Below are 20,107 nucleotides of genomic sequence, written 5' to 3'. Positions count from 1 at the left end.
TTATTAATCTGCTGGTGCAAGATGAGATTAGCACTATGGAGGTTTGAGGGTGGCAACTGTACTACATGTAATGGCCGGGCATGTTGATGATGATAGTGATCGTGATCTGCTTGATGGTAAGGGCGTGATATTCCGGCATTTTTGTGGGAACAGGAAGAGGGGTTTGCCCGATGATTACCTGCTTCGTGATCAGGACTAGGTCCTTTGTTAATAATGTTGATATTGGAATTAATATTAGGGTTATTTGGAGGTGGGAGTTGTTGAGGTTGGTGGTGGTGGTAGTGGTGGGGGAGTTTTTGGACATGTATATGTAGTGATGCTAATTTTGACGCTTGAGAGTGGAATACCAGCGGTGCCGCCTGATTTGGTTGATGTTCCATGATCGTTTTGTGCTTGAGGACGTCCTATATATGAGATCAACCCTAGGACATCCCCCTGTCCAGGGAAGAGGGGTTTGACCATCAATGGTACCCAATGGAAAACAACTTCAACAAGTCCTTATATACAGACGAGAAAACTAAGGACAGCCTCTCACTTACTATTCTATCCATACGCCCACACATTATCAACACGGTTGACTGCAAGGAAGCACTGATCACTCCAGCTAACTAGTCTCTAATTATACATAATTGTATGGGATAATGAAAAATTATAAAATCCAATATAACCTTTTGTCCTAATTTGAATGGAGGGAAAATTAAACTCTCATACAAGGAATATGGTCATATTGCTCTGACTAATTAATCTAATCTACGTCTGCACTTTTTATATAATGTTGTCGCATATAATCATTTACTAGTACTTATTTATTTAACCTAATGACCTTACCAACTTGTATAAAGATGAATGTCTACTTACCATTAGACCTAGCTTGCAGCTGCACACGTTATATCTAAATCTTTAATAATATACAGAACTCCAGAAATCATCAAAACAAAAAGCGTTTTTCTGAATTTTCAATACATGAAAATGGCAAATCGTTCAAAATTACAAAAAGGAAGCGATTCATATTCAGAGTATCCACAAATATCAACATACGAAAATAAACACAACACAAAGAGAGAAAAATAGCCTTGAGGCATGCATAAGTAAATGCAAGTAATCTGCAAACGGTTGAACTTGTTCATCACAAACATTAGTCTTTTTTAGTCAATACTGATTCATATTTTGGTTCATTGGAGGCATCATCATATTAACATTCGGCTGCTGCAAGCTGGGATTCCTTTGCACATTTCCTATCCATCCGATTGAAGGGTCAATCCCTCTGACTTGAAGTTCCCGGTACTCTTGGCAAAGAGCGCAGGGTTCGCAAAATAAATGGGTGACCCAATCGGGTGCGGGGGACTCGATTAGGTTGTATTTGCTGCGCAGCTTTGTGCGATACGTGCATGACATTATGAATGGTATCCCAATGAAAGATGCAATCAATCCGTAGAACAGTCCGCTGGTCGCACATGCTACACAGTAGTATGGATATATAGGTCAATATCGCATGCACAATTTGGGTTAATTCTCTCTTCAAATATTGTAACATGATATGAAGTTTGAATAGATATATGTTTTGAAATTTGGCTTACAGGATGTGCCGTTATCTATAACCTCTGCTATCTGTCCAAACGTCAAGCATGGAACGAAAGCCGTTGTGAGAGCTGAAATGTCATAGTAATGTTTATAATAAATCTCAATTCATAGTTCAAAATATGAGAACTAGCTATACTTTGGATGCGGAAAGAGAAATAAATAAGGGTGTGGCTGTTTTTGAAAGGGCTAGAAGTGCTTTATGACAATTAAAAACACTTTTGACGCATTTGGCAAAATATAGTTAAAAGTGGTTTTGCGTTATAGCACTTTCTGGGGAAGCACTATGGAAGCACTTGAAAAAACTTCAATTTTAATATCCTGTGTTTCTAATGGAAGGTACTTATAGCAAAAGCACTTATAAACAAAAGTATTTCCTACAAAAGCAGTTTTAAAAAAAGCCCTAAGGTATGTATGTACGTACGTACCATTCATTGGATCATCCATGCAATCAAATAACTCAGAACTCCATTGCTCAGTTCCAGCATTCTGCAGGTTGACGTGATTAAGAGGTCCCTGCTGGTAAGGACTCTGCTGCATTGGAACACCTTGAACAGCATAACCATTATTAGGCTGCTGTTGTTGGTATTGTTGATTCTGTGTGGAAAATTGCACTGCCGGCTTCTGATATTGCTGATTATAATTCGCTGGAGATTGGGGAGGAAATTGTGCTGGAGATTGGGGAGGAAACTGAGCTGGAGCTTGTTGGTTCCCCACGCCCATTGGTTGTGGTCCTTGTGGCGGGTAGACCGCCCCGGGTTGGTTAGGCACATTTGCATACATGAGATTACGGTTAGGATTGGTTTGCATATTACTCTGGGGCTGGGGTGGAAACTGTGCAGGCCTAGGCTGCTGATAGTTTGCTTCTTGTTGTTGATTTTGGAATTGTGGGTTTTGTGGTGGGAATTGTTGTGGGCTTTGAGGAGGGAACTGTGCTGGCTGAGGCGTTGGAGTCTGGTAGGGGTTTTGTTGTGGAGGACCTTGTGGTGGTGGGAACCCTGCTGGCTGAGGCTGAGATGGCGGTAGTTGCTGAAAGACTCCTTGTGGTTGTGCTTGGGGGTCATAATTATTTTGAGGTGCATTATTGGGTGGCTGTGGCGGTGGCTCTTGGTATTGATCTTGTTGGTTGTGGTCGTGTCTGGTGGTTTCAGACACTTGTTGGTATTGAGATTGTTGATCAGCTTGTAACTCATAATCCACCTCCACTTGAGGTTGGTAGAGATCATGATCACCGTCGTACGCAGACGGCCCTCCTTCTGGATTTCCCATTAGCCTAGCTAGCTAGCTTCCACTCTAATTTTCTTTTTGATGGGATCTCAGAGAAATAGAGATGAATAGATACAGGGAGCTGCGGATGAAAACAATAGTTGCATGCTATACATTTATATATATGCCACTCCCACCAACTTATGAAGGGAACATGTTGTGCAATTGAGGAAGCAATCTTACTAATTAACAAAACCCTACTTGTGGGATTTCTGTCAGGATATTACTGAAGTCAAACACAAAGCTATTGAAAGTCAATTATCTTGCGAAAAAAAAATACCTAACAAAATGTTAACATCAATAATGTTACGCCCAACTTAATTTCATACACAAATTAGTAATTGCAGAAATATTAAATAAAATAATTTCGTGTTATTATTAATGGAATATATTTACTTTGCCAAATATCTGGCAAGGGACTTTACTTTCTTCAACAAAAAATTTCTTTACGTGTGAGAGGGGATAGATTGTATGGATTTGTTCGACTTCAATACTTATCGTGGGAAAGTCGTGGCGATCACCGTCTAGTGTCGATAATATGGAACTGCAGAAGAGTTGACTTTGACCAGAATGTCATTAATTATTTGCAAATGCAGAAAAACGCTGGCAGCTAGCGGAATGTGTCTGCAAATTGTAATAGATATATTTTGATTATTGCTAGTGGAGGAGCTGCCTTTTTTAGCTTTGGAATTGAGAGCTTGACCCAGCAAACTATAATCTCTGGTTAAGATCATAATTAGGTTGACCTTATTAGTGGTTTATATAATCGTTGAGCACATGGCCTCTTCAATAGCACGAAACATCCTAATTAAAGTCGATGGGAAAATCATATTGCTTCAAGAGATCCTTATCAACTGTCCAATTAAGTTGAATGTTTCAACTAATACGTATATAATATAATTATATATATATATATATATATATATATATATATATATATATATATCTGGGACAAATCTATGACATCACTTTGTTTTAACTAATATGTATATAATATAATTACTTATATATATATATATATGCGTCTTTTGTTAGGAGGGATCTTGCTTCACTGTTTATAGAGCACGACACTCGACTACATATCGATATATAAGATATTGACAACAAACTAAGACATATTGACAACGCGTATAATAAACTTCAACCACCCCTAATGGCGAATCTAGGATTTGAACTTTGGGGGGTCCTACTATTAAATGTCCAAGTTGTTTAGATAGAAAAGTGCATGAAGTGCTAGATTGTTTTTTTACTCACTGAGGCAATTTTTCAAACGCCTAATTAACTTGTTGTCGTCAGCCAAATCATGTTGTGAACATGTCAACATATATCAACATATACATGCCGAAGGAATTAGATGAATGATATGAGAGAATTTGTCGAATGCAGTCGATGCAACCTGTCGAAATATGACTGACAAATGTTACATCAAACACTTGGTGGGTATAAAAAAGACCTATACATACCAAACATTTGGAGGGTCCTCGAAAGACATTCACATGTATATTTTCAGACTACCATCACCATATATGCATCCATATCAATACGTTTTATCAACACAATATGATATCAACAATATGAATGACATATCGAGTATCGGCTCCATGATATCAACAATATGAACGACATACACACACACACACATATATCAGTCCCCTCTCATTGAAGGATCCTTCAAATAAAAGATTCTTTGTGGGGCTCACTCCACATCATAGATCCAACTGTTCATCTTGTAGATCATTTCTCAAAGATCATCTCATCATAATATGCTTGTTCTGTTGGTAATAATGAAGAAATTTCAGTTTCTTCATGGTAATCATTTTGCCTTGATTAAGCTACTTCACATTTTCAAGTTCAAGTATTGCTTATATATCCTCTTATGTTTTCATGGGATTGTTGTTTTGGATATTTGCGTTCATTTATCTTACTTTACGCTTCAGTAAAACACTTTTTACGTTTCATCTTCTAAAAACAGGAAAAGAGAGAATTTTGTTTAACTGGTCAATTTCCTTCTTAGTTTTTTGTATAGAGAGATAGATATCTTCCAATATATATATGGTTAAGATAATATGACTCTGAAGTATCCATGACGTCAAAAACCGTGGACTAGACCCTGCCCTAGGTATAGAATCCACTGTCTTAATTATACTTGGTAGCTTTGATTAAACCATTGTGTGACGAATATTACACAGGTTATATCGCCAATGCTCAGAAAATAAACCAAGGTGGAAATTCTGTGCCCCCGTACGTCATGCCGGGCATAATATGAATGACCTGCAAGTGGAATTCCATTGGTGAAGTTGTTGACTTCATATAATAATTTACTTGAATTTGATATCTGTTTGAGACCGATCGAAGCCTTGGAAATAGAATTTTGAAAATCAATCTTAATGCACATAACAAAAGAAGTATAACTTGATCAGCAGGTACAATATAAGGGGTGTTTGTGTGTAACTCAACTGATTAGTAGCGTTTGCTGTACTTATGGTTTGTTGGCACTAGATGATCTAAAAGTTCAGAGAAATAAAAGACAAGACCAAATAACATGAAACTAGCTAGGACTTTTCTTATTTCTTTATCTTCATATACATTTTTGTTTTTAATTTTCAAACAAATGATGACCGAACACCGCCATGCCATCAATGCACCACAGTCAGACTCTGGTACTCTTCGACGGAGATGGATAGTTCCATGATAATTTCCGGGTGAACTCACCCCTCATAATTCAAGAACAACTTCATCAGAAAAATTTATGAAATAATAAAAATCTCAAAATATAAGTCTATTTCTTGGCACTGCATCCCCGTTGTGTCCAGCTATTACTCGAAGCCTGACCGAACTTCATGTGTCATTGAACACGAAGATCCCTTTGATCATATGCTGGCTTCAGTTTCCCATTTACGGACACTTGAAGAAACAAATCAAACACCTTCTGGAAATCCATGATCATGCCCCATTCAATTACAAGAAGCGAAGAGTGTGTTTTCAGTATGCAGCAACTGTAAGAACTTACGCAAAGCCAATTGTTGGAACTTTTGCTCTTCCAGGTGAGTGTCAAATGTCCTGCTTTCGTCTACATAACAATATTTATCGATGATTTGTTATATCGCAGGCCCCTCTGATTTCATAAGTTCATCTTCTATGGCTCGTCTATCTGTTTGCGAAGATAATCAATCTTTGCCGGAGCACATCTCATGTTTTGTGTATGAGTTTCAGATGAAGCTGTGGTAGCAAAGCAACCCCAGGTCCATGCTGCTTCAGTCATTATTTGCTCAGTTTCTCACTTTTTCTTGTTGCAGTATATAATGGTGCTTCCCTTCAGTTTCAATTTGTTTTATTGTCCCTTCAAGTGGTGATTATTTTGTAGTAAGAAACACAAGAAACTGAAAAATTCATCCTGAAGAAGTGAGAAGTTTAAATCTTCAAACCGAAATTGTTTTGGATTATGATGTTTGGTGACCCACAAACATATTGTGTGTAAAATGTTTGTTAAGTTCAAATTTTTCACATTTGTTTGATGCACAAGTAAATGGTGCTTCATTTCTGAAGCCCTGAAGGGACTGCAATTGAGAAAAATAGAAGCCACTTAACTTGAGTATAACTGTACTGTTGTGCTTAGGATAGCACCAAATCAATTTTTGGAACCAACTCAAGCTAACCCACAGGAAATATATCAAATAAAATGCAAGAACAAAATATAAAAGACACAAAGATTTTAACGAGGTTCCTCCACAGTCAGTGTAACTGGAGTACGTCCTCGGAGCAGTAAGAGCTCACCCAATAATCCACTATCAACCAAATGGGAGTTTACAAAGTGTTGGCAATCTCACAACCCAAAAACCCAATACACCCAATAGCTCTCACACACCAAAGAAACAAATAGAGAAAGAAATATAAAGAATAATTTCTTCTCTATACATATAGCTCAAAGCTATTACAACAACAACTACTTTGGTGGATGATTACTAACCAAATGAAGCAGCAGCTTCTTCTTCCTTTTGGGCTCTCTGCAACTCTCCTTGCTCTCTGCAGAAAAGCTCTTTCTTCTCTCTTCTTTTCTCTCAACCGAAATGAATGAGCTCTCATTATAAAAAGCAAATTCTCTCTTTCTTTGAACCAACACCCACGGGTGGTGAAGACAACAAAACATCTTTTCCCTTTTTTTCTCCCCAAAGAAGGAAAGATGTTTTCTTCTTTTTGGTTTGTTTATTATAAAGATATGGCCACTTGGCCACATAATCCAACAATCTCCACCTTGGCCAAGTTCCGAAAACGCCATGATAAACCAACCAACACAATTGACACAAAAAAAACACTCCCAAACACTAGCAAGAGAACAACTCATGCAGAGCCAATTCTCCAAAACTCCTACTGCTCAACGCCTTCTTTATATAGGCAAAATGTGAGCCAAGTTCAAGCAATGAACAAACTTGGCTACACCAACAACCTTAGTCAACATATCAGCGGGGTTGTCTTTAGTTGGAATCTTCTGGAGAATGATTTCTCCTTCACCAACAACTTCACGAACAAAGTGATAACGCACATCTATGTGCTTGGTCCTCGCATGATGAACCTGATACTTAGCCAAATAAATGGCACTCTGACTATCACAATGCACCTCCACCTGCTTCTGATCAACCCCCAAATCTCTAATCAGTCCATGTATCCAAATGGCCTCCTTTATAGCTTCAGCCACTGCCATATATTCAGCCTCTGTAGTAGACAAGGCAACAGATGACTGCAAAATGGACCTCCAACAAACTGGCCCTTTAGCCATAGTAAACACATAGCCTGTAGTAGACTTCCTTCCATCCAGATCACCTGCATAATCTGAATCAACATAACCAACTGCAAAATGACCAATACCAGAGTCATCTCTCTCAAAGCATAAACCAACGTCTCGAGTACCATGGAGATATCTTAATATCCATTTAGCTGCTTGCCAATGCTCTTTACCTGGATTATGCATATATCGACTCACCATGCCAACTGCATGAGCAATATCCAGTCTAGAGCATACCATTGCATACATCAAACTACCAACCAAATTTGCATATGGTATATCTTTCATTTGCAGCTTCTCTTTATCAGTTTTAGGACACTGTAGAGAACTTAATTTAAAATGAGGAGCCAAAGGGGTACTAACCGGTTTGGTTGAATCATGAACTCCAAACTTCCGAATCAACTTCTCAAGGTATTGTCTTTGATTCAAGCATACCAAACCTTTCTCTCTGTCTCTAGTGATCTCCATGCCAAGGATCTTCTTTGCTTCACCAAGATCCTTCATCTCGAACTCATTCTTCATTTGCTTCTTCAATTTCTCAATCTCTTCGACATTCTTTGAGGCAATCAACATATCATCAACATATATCAATAAATAAATGAAAGACCCATCTTGCAACTTCTTGAAGTACACACAATGATCATATTGACTTCTAGAATAATTTTGGCCTCTCATAAATTTATCAAACCTCAAATACCATTGTCTTGGAGATTGTTTCAAGCCATAAAGTGATTTCTTCAACTTGCAAAACAAATTTTCTTTCCCTTTCACTTTATACCCATCCGGTTGACACATATAAATCTCTTCATTCAAATCACCATGTAGGAAAGCCGTCTTCACATCAAGTTGCACAAGTTCAAGATCATATTGTGCAACAAGAGCTAACATAATGCGAATTGAGGAGTGCTTCACAACTGGAGAAAAGATTTCATTGTAGTCAATGCCCTCCTTTTGTGCATACCCTTTAGCAACTAATCTTGCTTTGAATCTGACATTGCTTTTCTCAGCAACATCTTCCTTCTTGGCATACACCCATTTGCAACCAATAGCTTTCTTACCCTTAGGCAATTTAGCTAACTCCCAAGTCTTGTTTTTCATGAGAGAATTCATCTCGTCACCCATGGCATTGCACCACTTCTCCTTTTCCTCACTCTCAATGGCTTCCTCAAAATTGGATGGAATCTCATCAGTGATAATAGGAAGAGCAAAAGCAACATAGTCACTATACCGAGCTGGCTTGGTAATTTGTCTTTTTCCTCTGTTCTTGGCAATAGACTCTTGAGGTGAAACTTGCTCTTCAACTTGAATAGAATCTTCAAGTTCAACTTCTTCAACATCCTCATGGTCTCCCACTTCTTCACTTGTAGTGGCTTCGACATCAGCGGAAATAGGATTTGAAGTACTAGAGGCAACTTTCTCAAGCTCCACCTGTTGGACATCTTTCACATTCTTTTCAGAGTCTCTAAACATATTTTCTTCATCAAATGTCACATCTCTGCTGATTACAAGTTTCTTCATCTCCGGGCACCATAACCTGTAACCTTTGACACCACTACTAAAACCAAGAAAGATAGCCTTTTTGGCTCTAGGATCAAGTTTATTTTCAGTTACATGAAAATAAGCAGGTGAACCAAAAATACGAATATAATCATAATCATTAGAAGGTTTTCCAGTCCATACCTCCATTGGCGTCTTACCCTGAACAGCAGCTGAGGGTAATCGGTTGATGATGTGACATGCATAAGTAACTGCCTCTGCCCAAAACGACTTGCTCAAACCCGACTGAGACAACATGCATCTAACCTTCTCAAGCAAGGTTCGATTCAATCTTTCTGCAACTCCATTTTGTTGTGGAGTTCCCCGGACACTAAAATGTCTCACAATCCCTTCCTCTTTGCAAACTTTAAAGAAAGGGTCGGATGTGTATTCACCACCATTATCCGATCTCAAAATCTTAATCTTTCTCCCAGTCTGGTTCTCAACCATTTTCTTCCAACCCAAGAAAATGCTCAACACCTCACTCTTGTGCTTCATAGTGTAGACCCAAGACCTTCTTGAATAATCATCAACAAAGGTCACGAACCAATGTCTACCACTCAAAGAGGGAGTCTTTGTAGGACCCCAAACATCCGAATGCACATAATCAAGAATGCCCTTCGTCTGATGTACAGCAGTACCAAACTTCACTCTAGTTTGTTTTCCCAAGACACAATGCTCGCAGAAATCAAGCTTACAAGTCGTGGCACCTTTTAGAAGACCTTGTTTCACAAGTCCTTGTAGAGCTCTCTCACCAGCATGGCCTAACCTCATATGCCACAGTCTAGTAGTATCAGAATCGGATGTGCCCATATTTTCTGAGACTACAGACGCTTCACCTGTCACAGTGCTACCTTGCAATAAATACAAATGGCCACATCGAGGAGCTTTCATCACAACAAGTGCACCATAAGTCACTTTCAATGTCTGCCCATCTGAATGAAACCTGAAGCCCTTGGCTTCCAAAGTTCCCAAAGAAATAAGATTTTTCTTCAAATTCGGTACATACCGAACACCTGTCAACTCTTTAACCATGCCATCATGCAACTTCAAACGAACTGTACCAATCCCTTTTGTTGTGCAAGGATTGTCATCTCCCATGAACACAACACCGCCATCAAACTCTTTCAAGCTTGAAAACCAATCCTTGTGAGGAGTCATATGATGAGTACAACCCGTATCCAACACCCACTTAGTAGCACAATCAAATGATGAGGAAGTGGTTAAAGCAAAATCAGAAAAATCTGTTTCAACCTCAGCAACATTAGCTTCAGAGCTTTCTTTTCCTTTGGTCTTCAACCTAGGACAATCTTTCTTCCAATGGCCCTTATTACGACAAAAGGCACATTCATCCTTTTCCAAAGGTTTTCTACCTTTAGAGTTTCCTCTAGGTCGAGACTGTGATTTTTTCCTGCTAGAAGAGGATCTCCTCTCCGATGATCTACCTCTAACAAATAAAGCTTCAGAGGTACTATCATGATTTTTATCTCTATGCCTCATTTCATAATTCATCAAGGCATTTGACACATCTTCAAATTTCACAGTTTCTTTACCATGCATAATAGTGGTAACAAAATGCTCATAAGAGTCCGGCAAGGAATTCAACAATATTAAGGCCTTATCTTCATCCTTAATATCCTCATCTCAATTAAACAAGTCGGCAATCAACTTATTAAAAGCATCAAGGTGTCTAATCATTTTTGTACCTTCTTTGTATTGGAAGCGGTAGAGCTTTTTCTTCAAGTGTAGCCGGTTCTCTGCACTCTTCGTCATATACTTGTCTTCCAATTTTTGCCACAACACACTTGCCAAAGTCTCCCGCATCACAAAATACTTCTGAGTTTTTGCAAGGCACAACCGAATTGAAGAGCAAGCCCACAAATTTAATTTCTCCCATTCCAGTTTCGACATAGCTTCAGGCTTCTCTCCCAAGGCGGCAAGAAGATCTTGTTGAGCCAACACATCTTTAACCTCACATTGCCACATCCCAAAGTTGTTTGTGCCATCAAACTTTTCAACTTCGAACTTTGCATTTTGCACCGTAGTTCTTGCAAACCCGGAGCTGCTTCCAAAAGGATTCTCATCTTGCCCGTCTGACATCTTTGGCAACTAGACAGTACCCAAGAGCAACCAGTGCTCTGATACCAATTGTTGTGCTTAGGATAGCACCAAATCAATTTTTGGAACCAACTCAAGCTAACCCACAGGAAATATATCAAATAGAAATGCAAGAACAATATAGAAAATAACACCAAGATTTTAACGAGGTTCCTCCACAGTCAGTGTAACTGGAGTACGTCCTCGGAGCAGTAGGAGCTCACCCAATAATCCACTATCAACCAAATGGGAGTTTACAAAGTGTTGGCAATCTCACAACCCAAAAACCCAATACACCCAATAGCTCTCACACACCAAAGAAACAAATAGAGAAAGAAATATAAAGAATAATTTCTTCTCTATACATATAGCTCAAAGCTATTACAACAACAACTACTTTGGTGGATGATTACTAACCAAATGAAGCAGCAGCTTCTTCTTCCTTTTGGGCTCTCTGCAACTCTCCTTGCTCTCTGCAGAAAAGCTCTTTCTTCTCTCTTCTTTTCTCTCAACCGAAATGAATGAGCTCTCATTATAAAAAGCAAATTCTCTCTTTCTTTGAACCAACACCCACGGGTGGTGAAGACAACAAAACATCTTTTCCCTTTTTTTCTCCCCAAAGAAGGAAAGATGTTTTCTTCTTTTTGGTTTGTTTATTATAAAGATATGGCCACTTGGCCACATAATCCAACATGTACTGTTTCTGCTCCTACACTACAAGGAATACGCAGATTTGGGACTGATTTGATTTTCTTTTTCTTTTTTGAGCTTATTGAGAATAATTGGATGTTTGTTTAACAGGACCTGATTTGGAGATGGTTTGTTGAAAGGTTAAGGGCATGGGGATTTTACCAATTCTGAATATGGTATGTGATTTTTTTTCCGATTGATTTGTTCATTTGCCCATTTTGTATGTTTGGCCTTTTATTTATTGACTCAATTCTCAGGTTGCACATTCAGCAGAAGTAGCAAGCCAAGGAAGAACACTGGATAGATCACCACCTTATTCAAACTGGCCCGTTCCCTAATCGTGGAGAGGAGCAAGAAAATCATTTACTGGACGTAATAAATATCTCACTCAAATTTCATGTTAACCAAAAATGAAGTAATAAAATAATTGAATAAAAGTGGGATTTCATATAGGAGACTGATGGAAGAAAATGCTGATTAATTTAGTTTAAAATGGAAAACTGGTTGGGACGGATATAGGAAACACCCCAATCGAAGGGACGGAGGGGTATCTGTAGCTGCACTGTCCCAAGCCACATTAGGGACTGGAGTCAGTTGCTAAAACATACAATAAGAGCGGATTGCTGTCAGTGTGTAGTGTGGGTATTCCTTGTAGGGCTACAACTTTTCAGTTTCAATTCCATTTGAATTTAGTTTTCTTTCAAATGATTATGGATAATACTTAGGTACTCATTGAGAGATTTTTCAATATGTTTGGAGCACGGGATAATATGTCATATGTTATTATATAATTGGAGGGACACTTGAAAATAAAAAGTTCTCTCCAACTGTATTAATGACATGTAATGTACCGTCCGTATTCCGAAACACATTGAAAAATATCTCATACTTACAAGTGAGTACTGACTTGTAAATATAGTCCAATTAATGATATTTGGTAGATATATATATATATATATATTTTAAATTTACAAAAAACACGTATCATCTTTTAATTTGGTCAAATAAAAAAAAAAAAAAAATATATATATATATATATATATATATATATATATATAAAACTTTCACTAGTACCTATATAATATTATCCAATAGTGATTATTTTGGGAAAGGGCAAAAAATCGGTGCCCCACAAGTAAACAATCTCCCAGAAAAACGTGATATATCCAGCAGAAGACTGCAAACGAAACCCTAATTTCATTTGGGCCTTTCACATCTCTTCACAACAAGCTCACTCCAATGGCTCCTCCTTCTCCTCCAAGTGCTACTACTATTGTTGGTCCTCCACAGATCAACACCTTCGCCCCACCACCACAACCCAATCCCGCTCCCAGCGGGTCCCGACCGCCCATGGGCTTCACCGAGAACGGTTCGGGCACCTTCCGCTCCTCCGGCAACGCCTGCCTCGATCTCTTCTTCCAAGTCGTACCATCCACCCCCGCCTCCTATATCAACCAACAACTTCCTCTGGCCTGGGCCCACGACGCCCTAACCACCCTCAAGCTCATATGCAACCTCCGTGGTGTTCGCGGCACCGGAAAGTCCGATAAGGAAGGGTTCTACACGGCGGCATTTTGGCTCCACAAGAACCACCCCAAAACCCTAGCCTGCAACCTCGCTTCCTTTGCCGAATTCGGGTATTTTAAAGACATGCCGGAGATTCTATACCGCCTTCTAGAAGGCCATGACGTGAGGAAGAAGCAAAGGGAGGAGTGGTCCATTGCAAAAGGCAGATTACTCGGCCGTAGGAGATCGACAATCCGGCGACTGGCACGGAGAAGAACCCGACGTACTAGTACTAAAATTACCAAAGCGGCCTCTGGAGCCATCAACCGCAGGAGACAGAGTGAGCCTAAAGTGGTTAAGATGATGAAGGCATTGGAGAGGGTAAAATTGGAAAAAGAAAAAGCGAGCGCTGCGAGGAAAGAGAAGAAGATCGCCATGGCGAAGAAGGCTGTTGCGAGGTACCTGCGTGACCCGGATTACCGGTTCTTGCACCATCAGGTTTCGGATCTCTTCGCGGAGTGCTTGAAGTCGGATCTCGAAAATTTCAAGTCCAATGAGTACAAGAAGATCACCCTGGCGGCGAAGTGGTGCCCTTCCCTCGACTCCTCCTTCGATCGCTCCACTCTTCTCTGTGAAGCGATTGCAAGGAAGGTGTTTCCGCGAGAATCCTACCCGGAATATGAAGGTGTAGAGGAGGCGCATTACGCGTACAGAGTGAGAGACCGGCTGAGGAAGGAGGTGCTGGTGCCGTTGAGGAAGGTGTTGCAGTTGCCCGAGGTGTATATGGGTGCTAATCAATGGGGAGCTATTCCGTACAATCGTGTGGCTTCCGTGGCCATGAAACTGTACAAAGAAAAGTTCATGAAGCACGATGAAGAGAGGTTTAAGAAGTATTTGGGGGACGTGATGGCCGGAAAGTCTAAGATTGCGGCGGGTGCTCTGCTTCCTCATGAGATCATAGCCTCGCTGAAACATGGTGATGGCGGGGAAGTGGGTGAACTGCATTGGACAAGAATGGTGGAGGACATGTTGAAACAAGGCAAAATGAAAAATTGTTTGGCTGTGTGTGATGTCTCGGGAAGCATGCGCGGGACTCCGATGGAGGTGTGTGTTGCATTGGGATTGTTGTTGTCCGAACTGAGTGGAGAGCCTTGGAAGGGAAAGGTCATCACTTTCAGTCATGACCCTCAGTTACATTTGATACAAGGGGATGATCTAAGTTCGAAGTGCGAGTTTATAAGGAGGATGGAATGGGGCGCGAACACTGATTTCCAGAAAGTGTTTGATTTACTTTTGGAAGTGGCCGTGAATGGGAATTTGAAACCAGAGCATATGATCAAGAGGATCTTTGTGTTCAGCGACATGGAGTTCGATGAGGCTTCGGCTTCGAGTTGCAGGTATCCGGGGAGATGGAGTTGGGAGATTGATGGTGGTAGGGAGGAGAGCGGGAAGTGGGAGACTGATTATGAGGTAATACAAAGGAAGTTTGAGGAGAAAGGGTACGGGGATGTGGTGCCCCAGATTGTGTTTTGGAATCTCAGACACTCGCGTTCTACGCCAGTGTCTGGATCACAAAAAGGAGTGGCTCTCTTGAGTGGTTTCTCCAAGAATTTGATGAAGTTGTTCTTGGATGAAGATGGTGAAATTCACATCAGCCCGGATCGTATTATGGAAGAGGCCATCTCCGGGGAATTGTACCAGAAGCTAGTTGTCATAGATTGAATATGATGATCATCATCATCATGTCCGAAATCCTGCCTTCAATTGTTTTGATCATTATTTCCTCTTTCCTGTAAAAAAAAAAAAAAAAATTGTGAATGAATAAGAAATAAATTGCCATATTTTTGTTTGGCCTGGAAATTAAATGTCTTGTTTTCATTCTGTAGAATAAAATGAGTCTTGTTCATGTTTGTGTTTACAAAATTTGGTTTAGAAATTTGATCTTCCTATCGCATTTATATTTTAAGTGGTTCGTGTTTGGGGCAGATTCCATTTTTCATGAATGTCAAATATTCAGGAAAAGACAATTATAAAAAGGTTATGAGACTTTCAATGGAGATCACATATTAGCAAAAAAAAAAGAGAAAATAGGAGGCACATTAAAGTGAAATCTTGTTCATGTTTTGTAATGATAGATTTAATACAACTGAGAAATTAAAAATGCCTGAGATCTATCAGAGTTCATGTTTACTACTTTCACTGAGATTTGAGGACTAAAGAGTACGTGCTGTTAAATTGGTATATTCATCTTCCTAGTTACCACTTAGTGAGGAATTGGATTTGTCATCTGCCTTAGTATGTCCCAAAAATTAGTGAGGAGTTGGATTTGTTATCTGCCTTAGTATGTCCCAAAACGAAGAGAAAACTACTGTTATTCAATCAGAAATTTACAGTCGTTTTCCCTCAGTCTTTTCTTTAATTATTTGTGTTTTGAATAGTCCGAAGAGTCGTCTGATATTATTCATAATGTGCTTTTAGAAGATAAATGTACTTGGGGCCAGGTATTATAAGCTCCCTCCTCCCCTTGTTTCTCAATTAATTCAGGAATAAAAGCCTCCCTCGTATACCCCCGAGATTTTTTCTAACAAAAGAAAGAGATTAATGTTTATCGGTGAACAATGAAGGGATTCATCGCTTTTTTTATGTTGTAAGGGGAAATCGGAGTGCTCTTGAAATTTGAATGTGATGACATTATCTTGTTCTTTAGAATTGTCGTATATTAACTGTAATAATCTTTTTCTGATAAGAGATAAACTGATGGACATTTCCCTTGGAATGCCTGTGCCAGTTTTGAACTTCCACACTAACGAGAAAAAGTTATGCCATTTTGCACTGTTGTTTCTGTTAATGGTAAATTGATCCAAAGAGTGTTATAGATATGCAGCAGCCCTATCCAAGATTCTCTGGGGTAAGAATAATCTAAAGTAATGCTCAGATGCCATTACAAATTAACACATAAGATAAGACCATAATATATTGAATACACCTGGATTTGAGAGTCTATAAAAGTCCATCAAAATTAATATAAAATACACCCACAACTACAAAATTGGTTTAATATGTCGGAAAGTGATGGCAGTTTTATATAATTACTGTCGGATAAAATTTCTGACAACATGTTTAAATAGTGTCAGATAACAAAGCACTGTTATCGCTTATATTAGACATAAACAATAACGGTCGGATATAACCGACATTAACTTATTACTATCCGACATAAATAGTGAACCCGGAAAGCTCCCGCCCTTAACTCCACGACATATGTTTCCCGTCTGTACCGCCCTAACACGAAATGCATCAATTAATACATGTACATTAATCTTCTTAGCTAAAAGGAAGAGGAATACAAATTTTTACACAAGTGCAGTATATAATCTTAAGGTCCGTGACCGTGACATACGTGGAGATAACAGCTCGAAGGCAAAGAGACTGACTGGCATGCAAAATATTCGGCAAATTGACTTAACTCACATTGAATCATTTCTAGTATCTTCACGAATCAAAAACAGTAAGAAGTTTGTGTTGCAACTCAAGTTAGTTCACTGTTTCCATTCCAAATTTAGATATCACTGATGCATAAATCTAAAGTCTTAGCAAATGCAAAGCATAAAATAAAATAAAAAACATTAAAAGGGAGGCAAAAGTCTTACGTACGAAGAGCTTCGCCACAGATTAAATATAAAATCTAGTCATTAGCTAGTCTATTCAGTCTTGCCTGTAGTTACTGTGCACCCCTTTCTCTTTCTGGTTTCATTCCCTTAATATTCACTAGGCTTGGCTTCCATGAAGCTAAAGATTTCTCAATATCCGTATTCTCCGTATCCATATCATACCAAAAACATTGTTTCCCTTCACTGTTATAAAATCTGATCTTATTAAACCAAATGCACGAAAGAATAATTTTATCCTCCAAATGCGAATCGTCCTTTAAAAATTTCAGGGGAATGATGATCTTGTTTTCACTCCAAATTTGGTGCTTGTAGTCTTCTAACACCAAGACATTAAGGACGTTGTCCTTTACCTCGGCAACTACTAGATGATCATGTCAAGAGAATAAATTTCTAGGTAGGAATCAAGTGTTGAATTGTAATCTTGTCTTGGCCCAAAGATAATTGATCCGGCCCATACACAAAGAAAGATCCATGCACATGCTAGAGAATTCTAGCAAAGTTCAAGATGGTGGAAGAGTCTAGAAGAATGGTGAGGATTCCACCAACATACAAGATTAGTGTAGATAATTCTAGCTTAGGAAGGTAGTGGAATTATCTAGATATCTCTAGCATGATGTTTTCATACTTCTCCAAGGTTCCATCCATGCCTATAAAAGGAGAAGGCATCCACCATTTGTAACAATCAAGAAAGCAAGTAGCAAGAAGTGAGAGTGTCAAGTAAGAAGTAAGAAGAAGCAACAAAGCTTCTAAGAGTGTTTGAGTGTTTCCTCTTGTACTAAGTTTGTGAGTGAATAAAAACCTTGTGTAATACTTTGAGAATTCTTTCTTTCTCTTGCCTATCAATTCCGCTGTGTTACATTTTTCTTTGTAAGATAAACCTCTCCAAGTAGTGAAGCATTTTTAAACCCCAACATCAAGTTCATCCAGTATAATTTCGGCAGCAACATGAATCGCTTCGTCAGACTGATGTACAAACCTCAATTCCAGCATCAGCCTCTCATCACCCTGTTCCGGTAAATTTTGTTAAGGGTTTTTCAGAGGTCTGTTGGGGTTTAAAAATGCTTCACTACTTGGAGAGGTTTATCTTACAAAGAAAAATGTAACGCAGCGGAATTGATAGGCAAGAGAAAGAAAGAATTCTCAAAGTATTACACAAGGTTTTTTTATTCACTCACAAACTTAGTACAAAAGGAAACACTCAAACACTCTTAGAAGCTTTGTTGCTTCTTCTTACTTCTTACTTGACACTCTCACTTCTTGCTACTTGCTCTCTTGGTTGTTCCAAATGGTGTGGATGCCTTCTCCTTTTATAGGCATGGATGGAACCTTGGAGAAGCATGAAAACATCATGCTAGAGATATCTAGATAATTCCACTACCTTCCTAAGCTAGAATTATCTACACTAATCTTGTATGTTGGTGGAATCCTCACCATTCTTCTAGACTCTTCCACCAACTTGAACTTTGCTAGAATTCTCTAGCATGTGCATGGATCTTTCTTTGTGTATGGGCCGGATCAATTATCTTTGGGCCAAGACAAGATTACAATTCAACATCCCCCCTTAATCTTGTCTTGTGACGCCAATTGAGTTTCTTAGTCTGACAAAGTCTTCTTGTTTGAGTGGCTTGGTGAATATGTCGGCAACTTGGTCTTGAGACTTCATGTATTCCACTTGCACATCCTTTCTTGCGATGCACTCTCTTAAGAAATGATAACGGGTATCTATGTGTTTGCTCCTGTTATTGAATACTGGATTCTTTGCTACAGCTATTGTAGACTTGTTGTCGACATAGATCTTTGTTGGTTCTTCTTGTCGCATTCTTAATTCTTTCAGCAAGTTTCTCAGCCAGATTGCATGGCAGACACATGAAGTAGCAGCTACATATTTAGCTTCACAGGTAGAGAGAGTGACAATCGGTTGCTTCTTCGACATCCATGTGAATGCAGTGTCTCCCATGAAGAACACAAATCCAGTAGTGCTTTTTCTATCGTCGGAATCTCCTGCCCAATCACTGTCGCTATATCCAACAAGTTTGTAGTTATCAGAACTTGAATAAAACAAGCCAAAGTTAACAGTACCTTTGACGTATCGAAGAATTCTTTTGGCCGTTTTCAAATGTGTAGTTGTGGGATTCTCCATGTGGCGACTGATTAATCCGACAGCATAGAGAATATCTGGTCTTGTGCAAGTCAAGTAGCGCAAGCTTCCAACTAGACTTTTGAAAAATGTTGGATCTACGCTTTCTCCTTTGTCATACTTGGTTAGTTTGACTCCGCACTCCATTGGCGTGCTCACGGGCTTGCAGTCGTCCATTTTGAACTTTTTCAGTATCTCCTTTGTGTAGCTTTCTTGGGAGATGAAAATTCCTTCTTCGTTCTGCTTGACTTCAATGCCTAAGTAATATGCCATCAACCCGATGTCGGTCATCTCAAATTCTTTGGTCATCACTCTCTTGAACTCTTCAAACATGCTTGGATTATTCCCGGTGAAGATTAAATCATCCACATATAAGCACATAATCAAAATATCTCCATCTTTGACTTTGACGTATAGAGCATGTTCATGAGGGCACTTGATGAAGTTGTTTTCTTGAAAGTACTTGTCGATGCGACTATTCCATGCTCGTGGCGCTTGTTTTAACCCATAGAGGGCTTTCTTCAGCTTCAGAACTTTGTCTTCATGCCCTTTGATCTCATAGCCTGACGGTTGCTGAATGTAGACTTCTTCTTCAAGGACTCCATTTAGGAAGGCGGACTTCACATCCATTTGTTGAATCTTCCAACTGTTTTGAGCTGCCAAAGAAATTAGTAATCGTATAGTTTCCAACCGAGCAACGGGTGCGAATACCTCATCATAGTCGATTCCGGCTCTTTGACTATAGCCTTTCGCCACTAGTCTTGCCTTGTATCTTTCGACCTCTCCATTGGCATTTTTCTTTGTCTTGTACACCCACTTGACTCCGATGGCTTTGTGTCCTTTCGG

General features: G+C 39.3%; 2 protein-coding genes across 2 annotated transcripts; one reads left to right on the top strand and one right to left on the bottom strand.

The window, feature by feature from the left end:
* Positions 1-1,149: 1,149 nt before the first annotated feature.
* Positions 1,150-2,847, bottom strand: LOC137712411 (uncharacterized). The gene is made up of 3 exons (XM_068451492.1): positions 2,007-2,847; positions 1,578-1,649; positions 1,150-1,457 (listed from the first exon to the last, which is right to left on the bottom strand). Exons 1-3 carry the CDS (start codon positions 2,845-2,847, stop codon positions 1,150-1,152), a joined length of 1,221 nt encoding a protein of 406 aa, XP_068307593.1.
* Positions 2,848-13,177: 10,330 nt separating this feature from the next.
* LOC137711905 (uncharacterized) lies at positions 13,178-15,182 on the top strand. Its single transcript, XM_068451061.1, has one exon. It carries the CDS (start codon positions 13,187-13,189, stop codon positions 15,173-15,175), a length of 1,989 nt encoding a protein of 662 aa, XP_068307162.1. The 5' UTR covers positions 13,178-13,186; the 3' UTR covers positions 15,176-15,182.
* The last annotated feature ends 4,925 nt before the right edge of the window (positions 15,183-20,107 follow it).

This window comes from Pyrus communis, chromosome 13 (genome assembly GCF_963583255.1).
Source record: "Pyrus communis chromosome 13, drPyrComm1.1, whole genome shotgun sequence".
Lineage (NCBI taxonomy): Eukaryota > Viridiplantae > Streptophyta > Magnoliopsida > Rosales > Rosaceae > Pyrus > Pyrus communis.
The sequence above is the reverse complement of the archived record's forward strand: the minus strand, read 5'-3'. Positions and strand labels throughout refer to the sequence as shown.